This window comes from Monodelphis domestica, chromosome 2, assembly GCF_027887165.1.
Source record: "Monodelphis domestica isolate mMonDom1 chromosome 2, mMonDom1.pri, whole genome shotgun sequence".
In the NCBI taxonomy this organism is placed as follows: Eukaryota; Metazoa; Chordata; class Mammalia; order Didelphimorphia; family Didelphidae; genus Monodelphis; species Monodelphis domestica.
This window is the reverse complement of record NC_077228.1, coordinates 303656421-303677813: the sequence shown is the minus strand read 5'-3', so window position 1 is coordinate 303677813 and position 21393 is coordinate 303656421. Positions and strand designations below refer to the sequence as shown.

At 33.2% G+C, this 21393-nt stretch overlaps 1 protein-coding gene across 2 annotated transcripts in view; it reads right to left on the bottom strand.

Annotated features, from left to right (window-relative positions):
• Positions 1 to 1897: 1897 nt before the first annotated feature.
• The window catches only part of FAM83B (family with sequence similarity 83 member B), a 116970-nt gene continuing 97474 nt past the window's right edge, over positions 1898 to 21393 (bottom strand). For both annotated transcript variants that reach the window (XM_007484124.2, XM_007484123.3), the window contains exons 3-5: positions 18532 to 18696; positions 17095 to 17219; positions 1898 to 12340 (exon numbers count right to left, since the gene is read on the bottom strand). In XM_007484124.2, coding sequence (XP_007484186.1) covers positions 10057 to 12340; positions 17095 to 17219; positions 18532 to 18696 — 2574 coding nt within the window. In that variant the 3' untranslated portion in view covers positions 1898 to 10056. The remainder of the gene's footprint in view (positions 12341 to 17094; positions 17220 to 18531; positions 18697 to 21393) is intronic.

Genomic DNA, 21393 nt, shown 5'->3' with positions numbered 1-21393 from the left:
TATATTTCTCAATCATGCAGAATATCTTAACCAAACTGTATTTGAAAGCAATGTCTAGATGGCACACTGCTTAGGGTGCTAGGCTTATAGTTTAAGTTCCAATGGATCCTCATACTCTTATTAGCTGTATGGCTTTGGAAAAGTCATATTCTTCATCTGTCTCTGTTTCCTCAACTATAAAATGGGGATAATAATAGGATCAACCTCTGAGGGCTGTGAGATTGAAATGAAATATGTATAAAGCACTTAACAGTAACTGCCACAAAACACATAGTTGTTATATATAATGTGTGTGTATATATAATATATACCAGATTTTATTTTATTATCAACAAATGCATAAACTATTAAGAAAATAAGCCCAGAATCTACTAGTTAAAATGTCAGAGAATTATGTTTAATAAAGGACCAATGATGAAAGAATTAAAATGATTTGAAAATGAAATACATTCATTCAGACTTGGTGAGTCAAAGGTCATATCAAAGAAATAATAGATTATTTCATTAATGATAATGATGACAGCAAGGCAATATGCCAAAATTTTAGAGATACAGCCAAAGTAATTTTTAGTGGAAAATGCATAATTTTAATCATATCCATCCAGAAATGAAAGGAAAAATAGATAAATAATTTCAGAATGAAACTTAAAAAATGTAGAAAACTAACAAAGTTTTTAAACTCAATTATATATCAAAACAGAAATAATAAGTCATAGAAGAGATTATAAAAATGCAAGGAAAACTTAACTAAAATAGGATTTACTTTAAAAATCATAAAGTATATAATTTATTAGCTAGTATATAAAAAGAAATTAGAGACTGAATAAAAATTACCAGTATCAAAAATTAAAAAGAGGAATCCATAGAAAATTAAATATAAGGAATAATATTAAAAAAGATTTTGCTTACTGACAACTGTGAATTTTAGATTTACTCCACCCTGCTTAGTCTTTAGAATTTTAGCAACCAAGAAATGTATACATCCCCACTTAAGGATTAACTATAGAGGATGATGTCCTATGACCAACATGTCCTAGCAAGTGACAAATCAGAAACTGACAGACCTCCTGGGCTGTCCTAAGTCAAGAGTAAGCCACCACTGGTACATGTGAACACAGGAAGTGATGTAAAGAACTGCCTATATATTTTGCGTCACTTCCTGTGATCTCTCGCTGGGCAACATTGGGAGCTCTCAGCAGCTTTGGGAGCTCTCGGTGGTGTTGGGAGATCTGGGTAGTGTTTTGGCATGCTTGTTACATTTGGCTCTGTAGCATGGTTTAGGTTAGGTGCCTTTCCTGAGGGACCTTGGCGCGTAAACCAAGGCTGATTTCTCTTATCCTTGACCTTCTGAAAGCACTATCCTCCCAGGATCTTGGAGGGTTGGAAGTTGAGCTTGATTTAATCTTCTGAGAAGGCCCTTTGGCCAAGGCCTCTGAATTTCCCTTGACTTAGGCTTGGCCAGAGAAAATCTTATACCCCTTTCCCTCTTCTCCTTCTAAATTTCTTCCTTCTATTATAATTAAACAACCATAAAATCCCAAACTGATGAATATTTTATTGGGATTGAATTTAAATCCCTGCTGACCACTAATATAATATAATCAATCAACAACCCTAATTTTACCCTTAACTCAACTCAAATGAAATGCAACAATATTTTCTATAATATAAAACTACATAAATTCTACAGCGGTTAAGGGGACATGACAGAGGAGAGACTCTAAACGAAACTCTAATGCAAATATTAACAACATGGAAATGGGTTCGAATCAAGAACACATGTGACACCCAGTGGAATCACGCGTCGGCTATGGGGGGGTGGGGAGAGGAAAAGAAAATGATCTTTGTCTTTAATGAATAATGCTTGGAAATGATCAAATAAAATATTATTTAAAAAAAAAAACTACATAAATCAACAGGCCTGAAAGGTAGATTCAGCAGTGGAAAAAGTTTGTTATCTAACAAAATAGAACCATGGAACTAAATTTTCTACCTGCTCAAAAGGCCCACTCTGCCAAATCTGCAAACAGGAAGCAAAAGAGAGCTAGACACTGAACTCCACCCAATTTATATCCTGTCTATGTCAGCACATAATAACAAGAAGTGAGTAGGATTGTGGGAATTGTAGTTTTTGCTGGGGATTGTAGTTTTGAAGGTAACAGATTCTTATTTAACAACCCCCCTTGAGAACCTTTTGAAAAGACTAGTCTCCTCAGTAGATCTTGTAAATATAACCAACTTATAAATTATAATAATTTGTGGATAAAAGGGAAAAAGAACAAAACCAATGATTGCTAGGTACATTGACAAAAAGCTAATTAGGGGGCAGTCCCTTTCAGGCATAAAAGTATACATACAAATAAATGTGTTATAACCCCCTCAGAGTTCAATTTCACTACAGCCCAAAGTTCATTCTGGATCTTTCGATGCAGTGTGAGGTTTCTGCAGGCATCTCCATGGTACTTTTCTTCAAGCAATTCATCTTCTAGATTCTGGGAGGTAGCAAGTTTCTTACCCTAAAATTACTCGCAAACAAGTTCTATCAGGTGATAAGAACCCATAACAGTAAGATGGTAGTATCAGTGGAGAGAAGGGTATATGTTCTAGAGATTTTGTCGATGTGAAACCCATAGACCTTGGCAACAGATTGAATGTGGTGAGAGATAGTGGACAAAGATGACACTTAAATTCTATATTTTTCCTCCTGATACATCTCAAACTTTAATTTTTTATGCTAGAATTTTCTAGAGATTAATATCTAATACAAACCTTTCATTCTGTGTAATTCATTTCCTCTTGTTCTGCTTTTAATAGAAATAGAGAACTGTTCACCATCTTTCATATGATATAATACTCTTCCACGTATCTTAACAATATTAAATCTTCCCTTTTCCAGATTCCTAATCTCCAGACTAAAATAATATGCATTTCCTAGTTTTATTTTCTGAGTCTTAGTCATCTTTGTCTTATTTACAGGTTTTTCATGCCTTGATTCTTATGGATTCTCTTGGAGGCTGTTTCTGTGACCCTCTTCACTCCCTTCAAGCTCTTCTCATTAGCTAGAAAAGAGCCATTTCCTTTAAAACCACTTGTGACTGACTCTTATTTCAGCTGAGGTTTTGCAGCAAAACCTAATCAGGAGAAATACAGTGAGCCCTGGATTCCCAGCTTAAATTGTTTGGATTATACCATTCTTGTTGCTAGTCTTGTTCTGATCATGTAACTTTGAAGGGCTTGGGGGAGGTCATTCAGTAATTTAGTTCTAATCTTGTTCCTTATGACCAAAATGCCTACTTTTAGCATGCCTTTTCAAATGTCTAGGTTTAAGTCTTCTTCCCTTATATTTGAGACCATGAACACCATCTCACCATCTATGATAAGTATCTGGCTTCATTTCTCCATTTTGCTTTGGAATTGTAGACTGATACTGGACTTCAAGTCTGTGTGAACGGGTATATAGGAAGAGATCCTTAACTACTCAGCCTGACTGTGGAGGTATAAACAATCTGTGGCATGCTGTCAGACTTGCTTGATGCCTACCTAATTGGATTTCCTTATTGTGCTAGGAAAAAAAAAAAACAACCTTGGTATTCATATATATTAGTCTTATTCATTTTTTCTCATTGAATTTCTGGTTTTTTTCTATCTCTGAATTTCATCGATGTATGTTTATTAAATCACTTTCTATTTACAAAGGTCATTTTCAATCTCAGCTTCTGAGGTGCTAACTATTCTTCTCAGCATGGTGTCATCTACAAATAATGAGCATACTTTCTATTTCATTCTTCATTTTAATGATGAGCATCAAATAATATTTAGCCAAAAACAGACCAATGAGATATTCTGGCTGTGTTTCCCTAACTTAACATCATTTAGCAACTTAAGGACAGTTGTCTAATTGTGTACTAACAATTATAGATTAATCAAGAATATATAGTTATTGAGCACCTACTAAGCACTTACAACTAAGCACAGAGAGGCATATGAAGCAGTATTGAGCGACTGACAACAGAATATTGTGAAGTAAAGCAATATATTATAGAAACAAAAAAATTGCTTCAAAGACTTAACATCATAGATTTAGTGTTGGAATGGAACTGAGGACATGACTAATTGAATCCATTATTTTACAGATCAGGAAACAGAGAGATTGAGAGGTTAAATAATTTGTTCAAAGTCAGTGACATTTTGAATTCGTCTTCTTAAATCCTGAGCCACTGTGATTTCCACTATCTTATTCTTTCTCCCTTTAAAATTCACTAATTTTGTCCCCATTCTATTCTATAAATTGTACCCTATAAACAGGAAGTAGGTACAACAAGCTATTCTCCATGTGGGGTAGTATAGCCAATACCCCCACATATGTATAGCTATACCTATTTCTATACACGTATGTGTACATGTAATATGTATACATGCATACAAGTATATACATACACATGTACAAATATGTATAGACACTCACATTCATACATCGATGAACAAGATCTATTATTTCCTGGCAAGGAAATTTTCTCTAAAAGTAGAAATTAGCACCTCCTTACAAATGATAATTAGAAAATTGGCTTGGATAGATGATATGGTTGATGTATTCTTGGTGTACTATAGCAGGCTAAGATCAAAGAAGTATTTATCAATTGCTACTAATAATAATTCCAAGAATCATAACTCTTTTAACGTCAGCACTATTTCATTTGCTTTTTTGGCTGACATCACACCACTGACTCAAATTGATCTTGCAGGTCACAAAAAAACTTGGATCTATGAAAGTCATTAAAACCAGGAATGGCAATATAAACTCAGTGTCCAATTGCCACCACAACCACCACCACTATTCCTATTACTACTATTACTCCTCCTCCTCCTCCTCTCTTTCCTTCTCCTACCATTATACCACAACCACTTTGATTACTTCTGTGGCTGATGGTGCTTGCTATTGTGTTATCTGGCAGAATATACTAAGGACAATAATCTTTCCCTTGCACTCCATTCATCTCTCTCTTTCCTAAATTAAAAAGATGACAAAAGACTCAATACACATATGTATAGTAGAAAAACAAAACACACTGTACATGATTTAGATTGTTTTATTTAATGATGTCTCATTGAGTCATTAATTTCAGCTTAACCAATTCTAAGTTTAAGGAGTTATATTCTTCAGTAAGGTTTTGTATTTTTTTTTAACCATTTGGTCACTTGATTATTTTTTCAGGATGCTTTGTGACTTTTTACCAACCTGGTAATTCTCTTTTCCTAATTTCCCTTCAATTCTCCTTTCTTTACCCAAATTTTCCTCTATGATTTTTAAAAATCATTTTTATCCTTTTAAAATGTTTTTAGCTCTTTTGGGAATTCTTGTTGTCTATATGTTTTTCTTTATTAAATCTTTTGCTTGTACATGTTTTCAAGTCATTAGCTTGAGTTTGTCTTAGTTTCTTTGTCACCATAATATGCATATTTTTTATCAAGTTCTTTTTGCTTGTTCAGTCATTTTCCACCTACTTCTTGATTTTGGGCCTACTGCTATAGCTGGGCTCTGGCCACCTCTGATGGACATGTCCTGCTTAAATTTTTCTCTATTATTTCTTTATTATGTCCTTTTCTTTCAGATAGACCTGAGGGTCCATAGCTTACTGGTGCTTCTATTGTGATGAGAGAGGTATGCTAACTGCTCTTTTGGTCTACACTGAGCTCCTTACCTAGGAAAGACCCCACTCTGACTTCTGTTCAATATCATTATTAATAATTTCTGTGGCCATTCCTAGGAGAGGTTTTGGAGTAGATTTGGCAGTTGTGACCTTTTATTCTGCCATTTTGATTCTTTCTATGTACATTTCTTTAAAGGAATGTTGCCAGATTAAAATAGATATGGATTTCCACGGCCATAGAAAACCCACAAATTATTATTATTTTAGTGGGTTAAAAATTTATTAAACAATTTGTTGTCTCATTTAAACTATTCTTCCCAAGCCTAGAATTTGACATTTCTGTTTTCAAATACCCCTCAGTATCCATTAGCATTTCCAACATTTTTTCATCCATATTGTTTTAATTATATATATCTCATCCCCCAAAATGCCATCATTTGAAGTAAATATACTTTTAATTTTATTATTTTCTTTCGTATTTAATGGCTAAAATTGAAATAAGGATATGGAGCCATCCAATGAGATTCTATTAACTGATATACCATTCATCAGGAGAACTGTAATAATTGAGACTCATTGTAGTATAGGTGAAAGAATGCTGGATTTAGTGTCATGGGACCTATTTTCAGATCTTGACTCTACTGTTATTACTAGCTACAGGAATTTAGGCAATTCTAATTTTAAGCACTTTTTCATCTATCAAATGAGGGAAAAGAATTAGATAATTTAAAAGATTTATTCAATTATATGCTATTTATTCTTTGTATTTAAGTTAAAAGGCTATTTAACTTTAAATGTCTGGACTATTAATTGCGTAGTCAGTTAAACATTGAAAAATAACAAGTGTTTCTCTAAAGGGCATCAATAACTACAATCCTCTATAAAACCCTCCAAAAAAGTAATTGGTAATATAAGGCTCTATTATAATGCTATTATTATGTAGATCCTTATTCATGTACAATATTTAAGCTACCTTATAGGCTAAGTCAGATTGGTAAGTTAACCTACAAATCAAAGTCAAAATAACTGAAAAACACTTTTAGAATATGTAAGGGTTAAAACAGGGGTTTGACAAAAATAAGAGAGCAGCTCTTAATAATTTAAGTTTTAATAAGAATAGTGTAGAGTTGTAAATTAATATTATCCCTTTAAGTCAGATAAAAGAAACTTCTAGCAGTTTTTAATAATTAATAATTTAGTTTAATTAAAATAGATAGTAAAATAATATAGTAAAATGAATATAGTAAAGGAGGGAAATAAAGGAAAGAGATAGAGAAAGAAAATTTCCTAATGTCTCTACTACTTATCCTGCAACTACCTCTAACTACCTATATTTACTACCTAAACTGCTTATATTTTACCTATAACTGCCTATAACTCCTGCTAATAACAACCACCCAACAAAGTTCCAAACCCAATCCAACCAATCAAAACCAACTCAGTGTTTAATCCAACCTCAATTAGGTCTGTCAACAAAGACCAGCCATCTCCCAAAAAGTTCAAGAAAGAAAAAAAAAACTAACAGCCTAAAACAAGCCAAAAAGCCCTCTAAAGGCTAAAGCCAAAAAGAACTCTCAATAAGCTCAGGCCCACCTTTTATATTCCAGCAACTAAACCCCAACCACCAACTCACCCTGGTCCCCTTTTCTAACCTTCTCCTACCTCCCTTCCTATCTCTATGGTTCCTCCTTCCTCTCTCTATGGTTTCTCCTTCATGCCACTGTGGGCTGGTTAGTCCCTACATATCTCTATGGTAAGAGGACCTCCAGGTCCCCTGTTAAATTAAAAAAAAAAAAGAATAAAGAATTCCTTTTTACAAATACATTTTTTCCTTTGGGAGTTGGATTTCCAAAGTAGGCAACTAACATTAGATACCAAAATTGAATTAGTCATTGGTTTAAAATTGACTTTTTCTAAGAAGAAAATTGATCATTATTTTTAATTTCCCCAAACATAATGCATTTAAGACAACTATTATACCATAGTATATATTGAAAGGTTAAAAAGGATATAGTTGTTTGAAGAAGGCTCACTCAGCTAAGTTTCATTTATGTCTTTTAAGGATTTCAAACATAACAGCTATATTCATGAATAAATTATGCTAAATTATAAATACCTAACTTCATGAACATTGTTCAAAGGCTGATCATTGAAAGATCAAGTAAAGAACGGCTTATAAAGAAAAGAGAACTTCAAAAACTTACAAAGCATTAACAATTTTTATAAAAAAATTTTAATATTCAATGGATGTGATCCAAGAGTAAATTTGGAAGAATCTCTATTTTGCTAACAATGAATGGCTATTATATACAAAAGTTAGTCTTTGTACCAAGTCATCCTTTACACTGACATTCAATTTTATTTTTAATATTCTATATTTTTTGAGCATTCAAGATGTTCAGAACAAATACGTATTTTAATAGAAGAGTTGTAACAGAGTGTATAAGCATTTTTGTTTTTGAACACTGCAGAATACTTTCTTTTCACTATAAACAATAATTCTATTTTATTTGCCATATCTTTGTTCTCCAAAGAGGAAAGGATAGATATGTAAAAATAAGTAAATAAAACTGAGGTATAATGGAATAACTCAGTAGCTCTTGTGCAATATAGTAATAGTTAAGTATAATAAAGTCCAAACATCAGTTTTCTATGGAAATGCCAGAAAAATACACCTTATTGACAAAATGATGATTTCGTTCAGATCACATACTGAATCAAAGACCCATCTTCAGGTATGGCAGTTCAAAGTCATGGTTAGTTTAGCTATTAAAAGGGTCCTAGAAAGTTTCATACATTTATCATTTTAAAGTATTTTGAGAATCATTTGTCAAATTTCAGGTTGCATATCACCTTTCTTCAGTATTCTAAAATATCACTTATGATATCATTAGTTAACAATAATGAACAAAAATAAAAATTTTGATGTAATGTGAAAAATCTAAAAAAATATCAGTTTCTGCTCTAATAGAACCAATATGAAAAAGAATGGGGAAATTTTCCTTTGATATCATCCACCCAAGAGAGATTATATTTTCCCTTAGGGTAATGAGTTAAAATCTTAATAATTTTCACTCATTTCTTTAGAGTGGTGAGACAGCAGGGGTACAGGATGGTTCATCCACTACCAGAAATGCTCTTTGTTTTGACTGTTTATTTTTCTTTGTTACAAGGGAAGAGTCTCTGTCTCTCTCTGTGGATGTGGATGGGTATGTATGGAGGGGGAAGAAATCTAAAAATGTATGTGATTTAAAACACATGCCATTAATAAAGCCAAATAAAAGCCTGGCTGAAATTATAGGAGCACTGGAACAATATTAGTACTGGTATACAAAAGGTCACTATACCTAAAATTCATTAGGCTTGCAGTCTAGCCTCTAGCTCCACTACTTACCAGTCATATGATTACAGAAAATTTGCTGAAGTTCTCTGGGCCTCAATTTCCCTATTTGCAAAAGAGATAATGATACCCACTGTATTTACCATACAAAGCTGTTGTGAGGAAAACACTTTGTGAACTGTGCACCACCATCACAATTTTCATTATTAGAATACACCAGCCCCAGAGTCTTGACAAATTTAAAGTCTTTGGTGTATATCAGATATTGATTCTAGCATTGTCAGATGAATCATCAGAGGGCAATATCAGAAAGCAAGCCACCAAAAGAGAAAAAAATTACAAACAAGCAATGGCTTGAGCTATTTAGGATGAATGAATTGTTCTATAGCACAAAGGTAAATGATGATCTCACATGCCATAATTTTGATTTTTAAGGCAATATGGCTCAGTTACTATTTTGTAGTATGCAATTAATACAAAGGTGCCCACTTATCTATGCTTCATAGGAAAATCAATAACATACTAATAAAATGTTCCAATCTATCATGTAGAAGACTTTAAAGGCAATTAAAAAAACCATTGTGATACTGTGTGTTTTCTTTCCCTTTTTTCTTGTTTTTGAGGCTACAAAAATGCCAGAAAGATGAATTTTAAAGAGCTACTGACACTAATACTTCCGCCTTTTTAAAGGAATGACTGTAGAAAAGGGTATTGGTTAATGATTTAAAAGCATTTACTAACATTCACTTTATTTCTCTTACTAACGATTATTTTTTTTTAAATCTTCAGTCTAAAGAAAAATAAAGCATTTTCACTCACATTAATTTTTAATTTTTTTTCAAAACTTCCCTTGGACAAATTACATCTGCAGTGTCAAAGTAAGTCTGAATTAATTACATAAAAGTAGACCTTTTCTATACAATAACATATGTGTAAACATGTACATTAGTTATAAAATGTTCCCCTAAGAAGCCCAATTTCATTTTACAAAACCTGCCCATTGTCTTATTTGTTCAAGTATTCATGTCCATAAAAACTCGAGAACTTTGCATTGATAGTTAAAATTAGTTATTTGTTCTTGTGTATGAAATTTCCAAATTTTTGCATGAATCCTCGAAATTTATTTTCATTTGGCTGATAAGAACGATAGGCAGGAGAACTGTAGGTGAGCAGAGGACTGGTCCTACCATAGCTATTGCCAGCAGTGATGTTCTTTATCTCAGGACGGTGCATGCTGGGGCTTGGCACATGGACTGTGGGTTGAACAGAGCTTTCCATTTTACAAAATGGCTCAAAGCGACTATATACACGCCTGTCTGTGGAACGAGATCTTAGCAGTTCGCTAGGCTTTGGCCTTGGAGAGGAAGGAGGTATTCTTTCAGAGGCTATTCTCGGTTTAACTTCCTTTAAATCTTGGTATTGAATCTGCTCAGTGTTGAATCTCGGAGCAGAAGCATCTCCTGGCCTTTCTGAGAACTCTTTTTCGACTGGGTATGCAGAAGGGCACGTTTTGTTGTCTTCTGAGACCACAGGAGGGGATCCAACAGCAATATTCTCCTTACTCTTATGGATACTGCCTTGTGAATTGGCTAAGGATGACCGTTTCCTTCTTGGAGATGAATCTGTTTTTGGCTCTGATTTTTTTGGCTTTTGGTTCTCTTCTGCCTCTGAAACTAATGTGTCAGAACTACTACACATTCTATAAAAAGCCGGAGCTTTATTTTTTGATAGAGTTTCTTTCTTTTCTGGTGTGAGACTGAGTAATGACCTCAGCTTTTGAGAACCTTTTTTCAAAAAACTTGGGGAACCCTTCATTTCTTTCTTTGAGGACATATCTTTTGGGGAGTCCTCCTTATTTGCATCTAGAAGAGCAGCAATAGAAATGGACTTGGTGCTGTTAGTGTTTGAAGAATCCCTTTTGAGGTCTTCATCTTCATCCTCTGGGTTATGAGCGACATTGTGCATACTTTTAGAGCTCTTTAATAAGTCCTCTTTGGGTTTCTCTGGCTGCTTGACTCTATTCCTAGTCAGTGTGCTGTATACATAGTGCTTTCCCCCACCTTGATCCAGATTGGCTTTGGAGTTTTCAAAGAATGGAAAACTTCTTCTTTTAAGCAGGTTCTCATTTTGCTCAGTTTTCAGAGTTTCCACCTGTTTGTTCCCACCTAAAGTTGTATATAAATAATTATTTGATTCAGGAGGGACTTGTGTGTTTTGATTTAAAATAGGTTCATGGTGGTTTTCTGGATCTTGCAAGCTATGCCTTTTTGATGCATCTAATGGAGGTGGCTGAAGATTTGTATTTAATTCTGATAATGATTGGTCTGAAGAATGTTGTATTTTTGCTATCTCTTTAGATGTTTCACTTCCCTGAGAACCAATTATCGTTGAGTTTGAAGATCCTGTTGTACAGCTATTTACTTCCTGCTGTTCTGGCAAGGTTGGTTTAAACACAATTGATGGACGAAACCGAGAATGAGTGTAAAGAGCACTGGCTTTAACATTCTCATGTCCATCATAGCCTTCAAATCGGTCCCCCGGAGCTGAGCCATTTGCATCAGGTATCCCTTCTGAATGATCATTTAAGTAGGATTCAATTCGCCGACACCGCAGGAAGGATTTTGTGGTATTTTCAAGAGTGGGCATCCTTTGTTGCAAAAAGCGAACGTGATTATCAGTCCCATTAAAAGACCGCCGTACATTTGAATTTCTTTCTGCAAGATTTGTGGTTTTCCTCTGTGCCAAGCGGTCTGCAAAGCTCTGTGCTGGCGTATGGAGGGGGTTCATATAACCACCTCGTGATGATGATGCTACACTAAGACTATCTGATGGCATTTTCCATTTAGTCGATGGATTGTTGCCCCAATTCATTGCTCTGTTGAGCAGCAGATAAGGAGTTGTTTCTGGTTTTTCTCCTGCATAACTATGTCTCTTCCAATTCTCATTCATCTGACTGGGTTGATACTGGCAGATTTTATTTGGACCATTAAAATTAGGTAAGAAAGGTGATTTGTATCCATGATTCCATATGTTATGTCTGTTGTGTTCATTAACTGCATACATGCCTCTATTTTTAAAGTAACCAGGATCTAGTTTGGGAAGATTGTCTTGCCTAGCAAAAAGATTTCTCTGGCTGGAAAAGGAAGCTAAAGAAGATACTGAACGTTGGTATGTACCATTTTCCCAGAGAGGCTTCCCATTTTTTGCCTTCACTGATTCTTCTTGAGCAAATGAACTAGGAACACAGGATCTGGCATATAGAGTCCTAAATTCTTCATCAAATGATTCCACCAGCTGTCCTGTGATAACCTGAACCATGCTGAAATGTGCTTTTTCAAATGTCCACATGTAGCTGTAAATATTTTTCAAAAAGATACCAGTTAGAAATTATATATTTTATACCTTTGCACATTTTCACTACTGTTATTAATCTATTACAAACTATGTTTTAATATTTAATTATAATTATAAAAAGCTCTACATATACTGAAATTTTAATAATGCCATTAACAGTATACTTTCTGGGGAGGCTATGAAACAGTAACAGAAGTCTTGATAAATAAGACTTTTGCATTCCTCTCTTAAATGATACAAAAACATAAACCCATGCTTCATTGTCACTTATAATTACTTCTGAACGTTTAGGAGTAAATATATTACATTAAAACTTAATTCCATATGAAGGCTCATTGTGTTACTTGCATTTCTGCTTACCAAGCTTTTATCTCATTGAAAGGCTGGCATCAAATATTACATGTATATTCATATCATCTATATACCTAGAGATTGCTATACCTATGTCTATATGTCCGTATCTATAGTTATCTTTTGCAATGACCATATTTATATCTACCTTTATAGATATAGTTCTGTCTACATATATATGATATCTATGCTTACATCTAGTTAAGCAAAAAACATGAGGCAGGTCAGTATTTTGAAAACCAATACATTGTCTATAATGTTAAAGACTAAACATGAAAACTGACTTTGAAGGTGGGATCCATAAAGTCTCAACACTTTCACAAAATTTTATCATTGTAACATAATAAGTAATTATGGAGAGTGCTTTAAAAAATCAGGAAATCTTGAAAGTAGCAGCCACAAATGCTAACTGAAAGATAAATTACACCAGTATTTAATATAAAAGTAACTACAGATTACAAAGTGACTTTTCCAGTCAGTATAAATCACACTAGGGGAAAAACTATCAATATCTTTTAATTTAAAGGACTATATTAATAAGGAACTGAGGGAAAGCAGAGTATATGATAACCCTAATATTTACTATGGGCCAAATATGAGGCTAGATATTGAATAAAATTAATCATTTTAAAGTTTGTAATCATTTTTATAGAGTCACCATGTCAAATACTATGCAAGCTTTTCAATTACTTTTCAAAAAAAAAAGCTAACCTGGTATAACATATGTAATTGTGGAATTTCAAAAAATGGTACTAATTATCCACTATATGCTAAATGCTACCCTTGCAACTATGGAAACAGATAAAACAAAAAGAGATCGTGTTTATTTTAACTTAAAATTCATATGATTTTTTTCTGACATTTACTAATTAAAGAGAATAAGAATATATTTGAATATTGGCTTTGAAATATCCTACCTAAGTGACTCTGAGCAAAAAAAAAATCCTATCTGGCCTCAATTTCATCATCTATATATTGAATGGCTAAAGTAGATGACATCTGAGGTCCCTGAAATCTCTAACTCCATTTTGTTGTTAAAAACAGGGAAATTCCTGGATTCAATGCTGAAGAGCTTAAATTTGCATTTTATTCATTTATTAAGCAAAATTATTATGTTTAAATAAAAAGGGAATCATGTTCTTCAGGTCCTCATATAAAACAGGAAACAGACATAAATATCTGTGCTCAGAGAGACAGAGGGATTCAGATAAAACAAGAGAACAAAAGGGACAGGAGACAATCTTTTTCTCCTAGAGGTAGGGGGTGGAGTTCTGGATGGTTTTCTGGAAGAGGAATAGTCAAGAGATAATAATTAAAGTTAATGAAATAGGTAGAGAGAAATGAGGTATAAGTGATGATTGAACAAGATTTTTCTAGCAGCCATGTAAAGGACAGATTAGAAGGAGGAGAAAATGGAGGTGGAGAGTTAAGTGATTGTTGCTGTAATCTACGCTTGGGTAATAATAGGGAAAACCAGGTTAGAAAGCAAAGAAATTTAATGATGGCTAATTAGGCACATGAGCAATATATGTTTATGAAACTTCTACAATGCATAAAGTACTGTACTAGGTTCTAGTGATAGAAAGATGAAAACAATACTGTATCTACTATCAAGGAACTTTCAAGTCCAATAGGGATTAAGTACATGAACACAAATAATGATATTGCAATGTAGAATGTGATTAGAGATCATGGATGACTTTACGGACAAGATGGTACCTCAATTAGGCCTTAAAGAAAAATTTTTTTTTCGAAAGATAAATGTAAGGAAGGAATGCATAATGTCAATCAATGAGCCTTTATTAAGTGGCATGAATACTGCTAAATTACCAGGAATGCAAAAAAAAAAAAAGAAAGAAAAAATGTCTTCTAAAAGTGCTTATATTATACAAAGAGAGAAAATATGGTTAAATCAGGACAAATAAGAAAAATAGAGAAAATAAATAAAAGTGAAAATCATAGAGGGGGTAGAACTAGTAATAGGAAAACTACAGAAGACCTTTTAGAGGTGCTGACACCACTTCTAGGTCTTAAAGGAGGAAAGGGATTCAGAGAGTTGAAGAATGTATTCATCTTAGCAATGGTTGTAGGAAAGTACTCCAGATTTGGGAAACAGTGTAAAGTCACAGAGAAGGGAAGTGGGATGTAAAGTTCAAGAAACAACAAGTAAGTCAATATGGCAAAACAAAGAAAAGTAAAATGGAAGACATTTGGAAAGGTTGGAAATGGATAGGATGAATTAGAAATGGGAAAAAATGGAGGTTGAGTAGGATATTAAAAAATAATCTAGCTAATGGTACAGGAGATGATGAGCAAGAAATGCTATAGTGTGTCAGATACAAAAAAGAATGAAGCAAAGAAAACAACTACTCAAATCCTAAACTCTATAGGAAGCATTCCAGATCTGTAGAGGTTTAAAAGCAGAATAGCCACTAGAGAAGGAAATCAAGGCTTCTGTAAAAGGATCATGTTTTTAAAGCTGAAAAGGAGCTTAGAATTTTTCAAATCCACTTGCCCCTCATTTGATATATGAACAAAATGAGGCAGATAAAGGTTCAGTTTCATGCCGAAGACAGGCATTTCTTCTTGACTGAAAGGATAGTTTCTCATCTGGTACATTTTCACATCTCAAGTTAAAATAATACTTTAAGGGTTACAAAGCATGCTAAATGTTATTTTATTTGATTTTATGTTAAAGATACTACAGTATGGAAAGTTAAGCACAATTACCAGCAAGGACTTCAAGAAATGGAAAGGAAGAATGGGATGCAAAGACCACATGGAAGTATTTAAAATGGAGGAGAGGCACTCAGTCTTATGCATCAGAACTGGATACTCGACAGATATTTGCTTACTTAATTTGAAGGAAATTTCAAGTAAAGAATAGACATAGCAGTGAAGATATAAAAGGGATTATAATTGAGAGAATCCGTGTCTCATGTTCTCCATATTTTCAATTGAAAATGTTGAGAGGTAATCAGCTATAAGTGAAGGTTGGCTGTACGTAGAGGTTTAATTCTCATTAAGATTTCAAATGATGGAAGTATGTGACAAGAATTAAATAAGGAAGAAAAGTATTATGACTAGAGAACATGAACCAAGTTAGCAAACTTGAATGAATTTATTAGGAGCACTCAAATACATGGGTGCAAAAGTCAAAATATGAGAAGACGCCAAGCCAGCCATGTTTGAGAATGATGTATCATAATTACACAAAGAAGTGGAGGGGTAAGGGAATTGTTTGTAGAAAGTATAAATTCATAATTAGTATAAAGTTCATGAGCTCATATAAAATCCTCTTTTTTATTCTTTGTGTAATGGGGTGTTTATGTCTAGAATTGCTTGTTAAGTTTACGAGAAAAATTAAATATTAAGAAATATTTTGTTTAAGGTATTAACCATAAAACATGATATCAGGGGAGACTTCATTCTAGTAGAGAAGGGAGTTAATGATTTGAGTGAATTGAGTAAGGGCAAAAAATTGAAGCTATTGGTTAAGAAAGCTATGGGAGTGGCAACTAGGGGGCTCAGTGGATAGAGTCAGGCCCAGAGATGGGAAATTCTGAATTTAAATATGGACCCACACAATTCTTAGTTGTGTGATCCTGGGAAGTCACTTAACACTTCTTTTTTAATTCCTATGGCTCTTCTGCCTTGGAACTTATACTTAGTATGGTTTCTAAGACAGAAGGTAAAGATTTTTAAACAAGAAAGCTATGAGAATATTCAGATCTAGAGCTGGAGAGGACCTCAATGCTCATAGAGTCCAACTTTTTCACTTACTGAGGAGACAGAGGCCCAAAGAATTTAAATGACTGGCCCCTGGTCATACAAGGAAATAAGCATGACTCTCATGTAGTGCTCTTTCCACTATATCATATTATGTTTTATATATATAAGCTTTGTCATGTGGATAAATGCAAGTCTTTAAGAAATCCTGAGTGCTTAGACGTCTACACAATAGGTTCTGGAAGAAAGAGATTTTGAAATGAGATCATAGCAATGGCCAACAGAAAGTCAACAGGTAGAGTCTAGAGAATGAGTAGGACCAAAGGGAACACATTCAACTGTTAATTACATTAAAAAAACAATAGAATGGCAGAGTACATAATTTATCCTTTGTATTTTGTCAGACTCCTAAATCTAAGACCAATATTATAACTACTATGCCTCTTAGATGTCTTAATTAATATGAATCTCTGTTTCTTCAAAAGTAAAATGAGGATATTGCTACCTTCTCTGCAGGGTTGTTGAATCTCAAATAAGTTAGTGTATAATGTAATGTGCTTCGTGAACTTGTTATTTCTCCTGAATATTGCTTATGAGTCACTAAAAGAGTAGACCAGAAGAAGAAATAACTTTAATTAAATGACAATTTGCCTTTAAATACAGTGTTCTTACCTATAGGAGCCATACATTACTTTCTGGCAGTCAATTAAAAGAAATTTCTGTTCCATTTTTCCATGAAATTTTGCTCCTGTTTTTGAAAGATAATCTTGGCCTTTTACTGTCCTTATTCTGATGTTCTAAAAAAAAATATAAACATGAAATTACAATTTTTGTTAAAATAATTACATTTAAAAAAGGTAAAATTTACAGGATCTTTAACTTAAAAACAGAAGGAAGTTTAGAGATCATTTAGTACAAATAATTAATTTCATCATAAATTCTGATACCAAAAAATATTTAACAGTCAACTGAAAAATAAAATCTATCCTAGAAAATTAAACTTTGTATACTTTATCAAATAAATAAAAGAATCATCTATTGGGTGTTTATAGGTGTACTTGCATATATGTACTTACATATATAATTACCTGGTTATAAGCTTTTTTTCCCCTATTTCAATATGTGGATGGATTTGCTTTGCTTTGAAATGAATATTATTCCAATGATGCAGATTGCAGTTCATCCACACCTCATTCTGCCTGACACTTCTCTCTTGTTATTCAGTCATATCTGATTGACCAGAATCCTTAGACCATATTGTCCATTAAGTTTTCACAAAGATTCTGGAGAAGTTTGCCATTTCCTTCTCCAATGGATTAGGGTAAACAAAAGTTAAGTAACTTTTTCAGGGTTAGCTAGTAGTTTCTGAAACTGGACTACAATTCAGTTCTTCCTGACTCTGGCCCAGCACAATATCAACTAAGCCATTTAGCTACCCCTAACAAATACTCTTTTCTACCTCCTCTCATAAATTCCCCACAGGAACTCCATCAAAAAGATGGGAGCTCTCTTCTAGATCGCCAAGCATTGACTGAATGAATATAAATGGATCAAATAATCTGTCCACAGATCGTGCCTTACTCTTGCAATTCACTCTCTCTCTGGGGATACAATTCCCACAGCTTATAGATATGGGTTTCCCACATTAACCATTATATTCTTTAGATATACAACTATGAGGCTGTCAATTAAATAAAAAATATAGAAAAATAAAGTTTCATTTAAATAATTAAAAATAATTATAATACAGAATCCTACCATCAAATAGGCGAATTGATGACCAACTAATATGTTTGTTGTTACAGAGACACAACTTTAATTTGTCAACCAATCATTAAGAATTTATCATGTGTTTATCTATCAGTCATAGTGCTAAATACTGACAGAAATGCATTATATCTTGAAATTTTCAATATTGAAGCTAACATGTAAACTTCAGTCCAAGTAAAATTTCAGTTATCTTCTGAAAAAAAGATAAACATGGTGCCTGGGTGGAATTAAATACTCCACCAGTATTAGATAAAATTTTACATTTCAACTGAATATTAACACTACACAGAGATTACTAAGTTGATATGATATACACACTATAAAAACTGGTTTCCTTACCCTGAGTCTCTGAACTTGACATCCTTGCTTTTCTGTCATTTTTAAAAAATGACTGAAGTTGGAGTCATCAAGGAGAATATATACAGAAATCCCTCTGGTTGATGCTTCCACTATTTCTTTGAAGATATCCACATCTGTAAACATATCCATTACTAAGGCAATGACCTGTTGAAGAATAAGAAGATTCTCATCATTTGAGACATCTAATACAGATGTATGTAAATTGCTTTCTTTGCATCATTTATTACTAAATACATTATTAAGTAAGCTATCATTTGGCACATATAGAAAGATAGTGTGGGGATACAGTCCCTAGATTCAGTCAGAAGACCTGAGTTTGAATTCTGGTTCTGCTATTTTATATTTAGAAGATCTTCCATAAGTCACTCTTTCAACCTTGACTTCAGTTTCTTCATAAGTAAAATCAGGTTTAACTAAAAATATGGTAAAGACCATTCTCACTTTAATTTTTAATACCATCATATGATTTATGATTCTATGAAGTATTCACATTGTACTAAATAAACAAGTTGTTTTTCACATCTTAGAACAATAGAAAAATTATTTTAAGAACATATATTAAGCATATACATGAAATAAATGTTTAACCAAATAAATGGTATTATAGTTATAAATCAAAGGCCAAGTTCATTTATGTGGTAATGATAAACAAAGAACTGAGTTATAGATTGTGTTTTAGGGGGAATTAATATTAATTCAGAAATATTCTGAATTAGAGGAAGTGACATTTTTGGAATTCTGTAAATATAAGAGCTGAAAACAAGAAGGGAGGTCATCTTGACAAAAGCACCAAAATAATGTGAAGATATTTTCTATGACATTATGATAACATCATAACACTCAAATGACAACAGCAAAGTACTGAAGTACTGATCTACTAGATAACGACAACAGCAAAGTATTGAAGTACTGATCTACTAGATAATCACCAGATACTGAAAGAGCCAGCCTATTGACAGTCTTTTCAGCCCAACATATAATGTACTGGATTAGGATCTAAGAGGTTAATATAAGTCAAAGTATAGTAGAGCCCTGATCAAGGACCTGATGCCCCATGATTTATATAAATCTCCATAAACACCAAGTTGAATCAAATAAAATGTTTGTTACCATAGAAAGTAAACTAGGTATCAGAATACCTCAATTCTATTCCCAGGCTTTGGAACCTTCTAGTATTGTGACTGTGGGCAAGATAATTAAAGTTCTTTTATCTCAGTCTGCAAAATGGCATAATACCTGCCCTGTCTAGTTTCTGATTAATTTCTTTGAACACAAATGTTATATGTATGTAAGATATTATAATTATGTAAATTACATACCTCTATAAAGCATCCAACTTCCTAACATGTACATAAATCAAGCAGGTCAGCACCAAAGATGATCAGATTCCATTTACTAGTATATATGATCAGAACACAGTAAATAAGATTCTTCATAATCCCTGCCTCATTTTACTAATGTAGCATCATATAATGGAAAGAACTCTGGGCTTATGCAATGATCTGGGTTCAAATATTGATTTTACCATTTGCTAACATGTTGACTTGGCAAATCACTCACCTTCCTTTTAGCCTGTTTTCTTATCTGTAAGATGTAGATAATAAAACTTTCTCTAAGGCTTGCAAAATGCACATATTAAGTCATTTGATCGTCACAACAATATTGTGAAATAGGTAGTGCACATATAACTTTCAGTTTAAGTATTATTACTGCAATAAGATAGAAGGTAAGGAATGTAATTCACAAAGAACATGGAATTCAGAAGGTCTCTGGGAAGATTTTTGCAGATATCTTCAAAGAGTTTTGTGGAAACGTTTGAGACATATCTTAAAATGCATGAATCAACTCTTATTTACACCTAGATTCTTCATCTTTTGATTTCTTTCCACCTTATCATTTTCACAATTTCAAACCAAATTAAAGCTTTAATGACTTTAATGGTAGACAGACTCAAAGGCATACAGGCTGAGTTTAATCCTCATCCACAAAATCAAAAGCTTTTTCATTTTAACCAAAAATCATGAAACCCCACCCCCCTTATAACAGGGTAGCTTGACCACAACTAGAAAGCAGATTTCTTCATTTTATAAGCCATTTTTGAAAGGACAGAATGATATTGGTGACTTTAAGGCACTGAGATGGTTATTTAAACAAACATACACAAAATTAACCCAAAGCAGTTTACCATCCATCATATCAGTACCTTTGACAGGCAATGTACCTTTTCTAATACCACCTTGCACAGATTATTTCTGCAGCTTCTCTTTTAGAACTGCCTTAACAGATAATTGATTAGTCACAAAAAAATCAGGGTTAATATTTTAAAGTCTTTATAATAGGCATCCCTAGTTCTGAGATTTTTCTTTCTTTTCCTTCCTCTCTCCTCTGCACTATTGAGTCTGTCATCTAAAGAAACACAAACTATATCTTGTATTGACATAGAGTAGGACCAGGGGCCAATAGGGTTTCTTAGGAAGGAACTAAAGCTGGAAGTCCAGGGAAGTTTTAGAGAGAAACTATCAGAAAGTAAGACTAACATATATATATGTATATATATATATATATATATATATATATATATATTTAAAAATATATATTTAAAATTTGAACTCTGATCAATTAAATGAGAAACAATGATTCAAAAGTACCCATGATTAATAAAGTCTGTTAGCCACCTTTAGTCAAGCCCTAATGGACTAAAATTCAGAATGAGATATACATATTTGGATTTGGACAGAGTAAATCTGAATTGCTCAACTCTACATATTTTATATGAAGGTGTACTTTGTTTTTTTTTTTAATTGTCAAATTGGGAAAGGGAAAGGGCTGAGAAAATAAAAA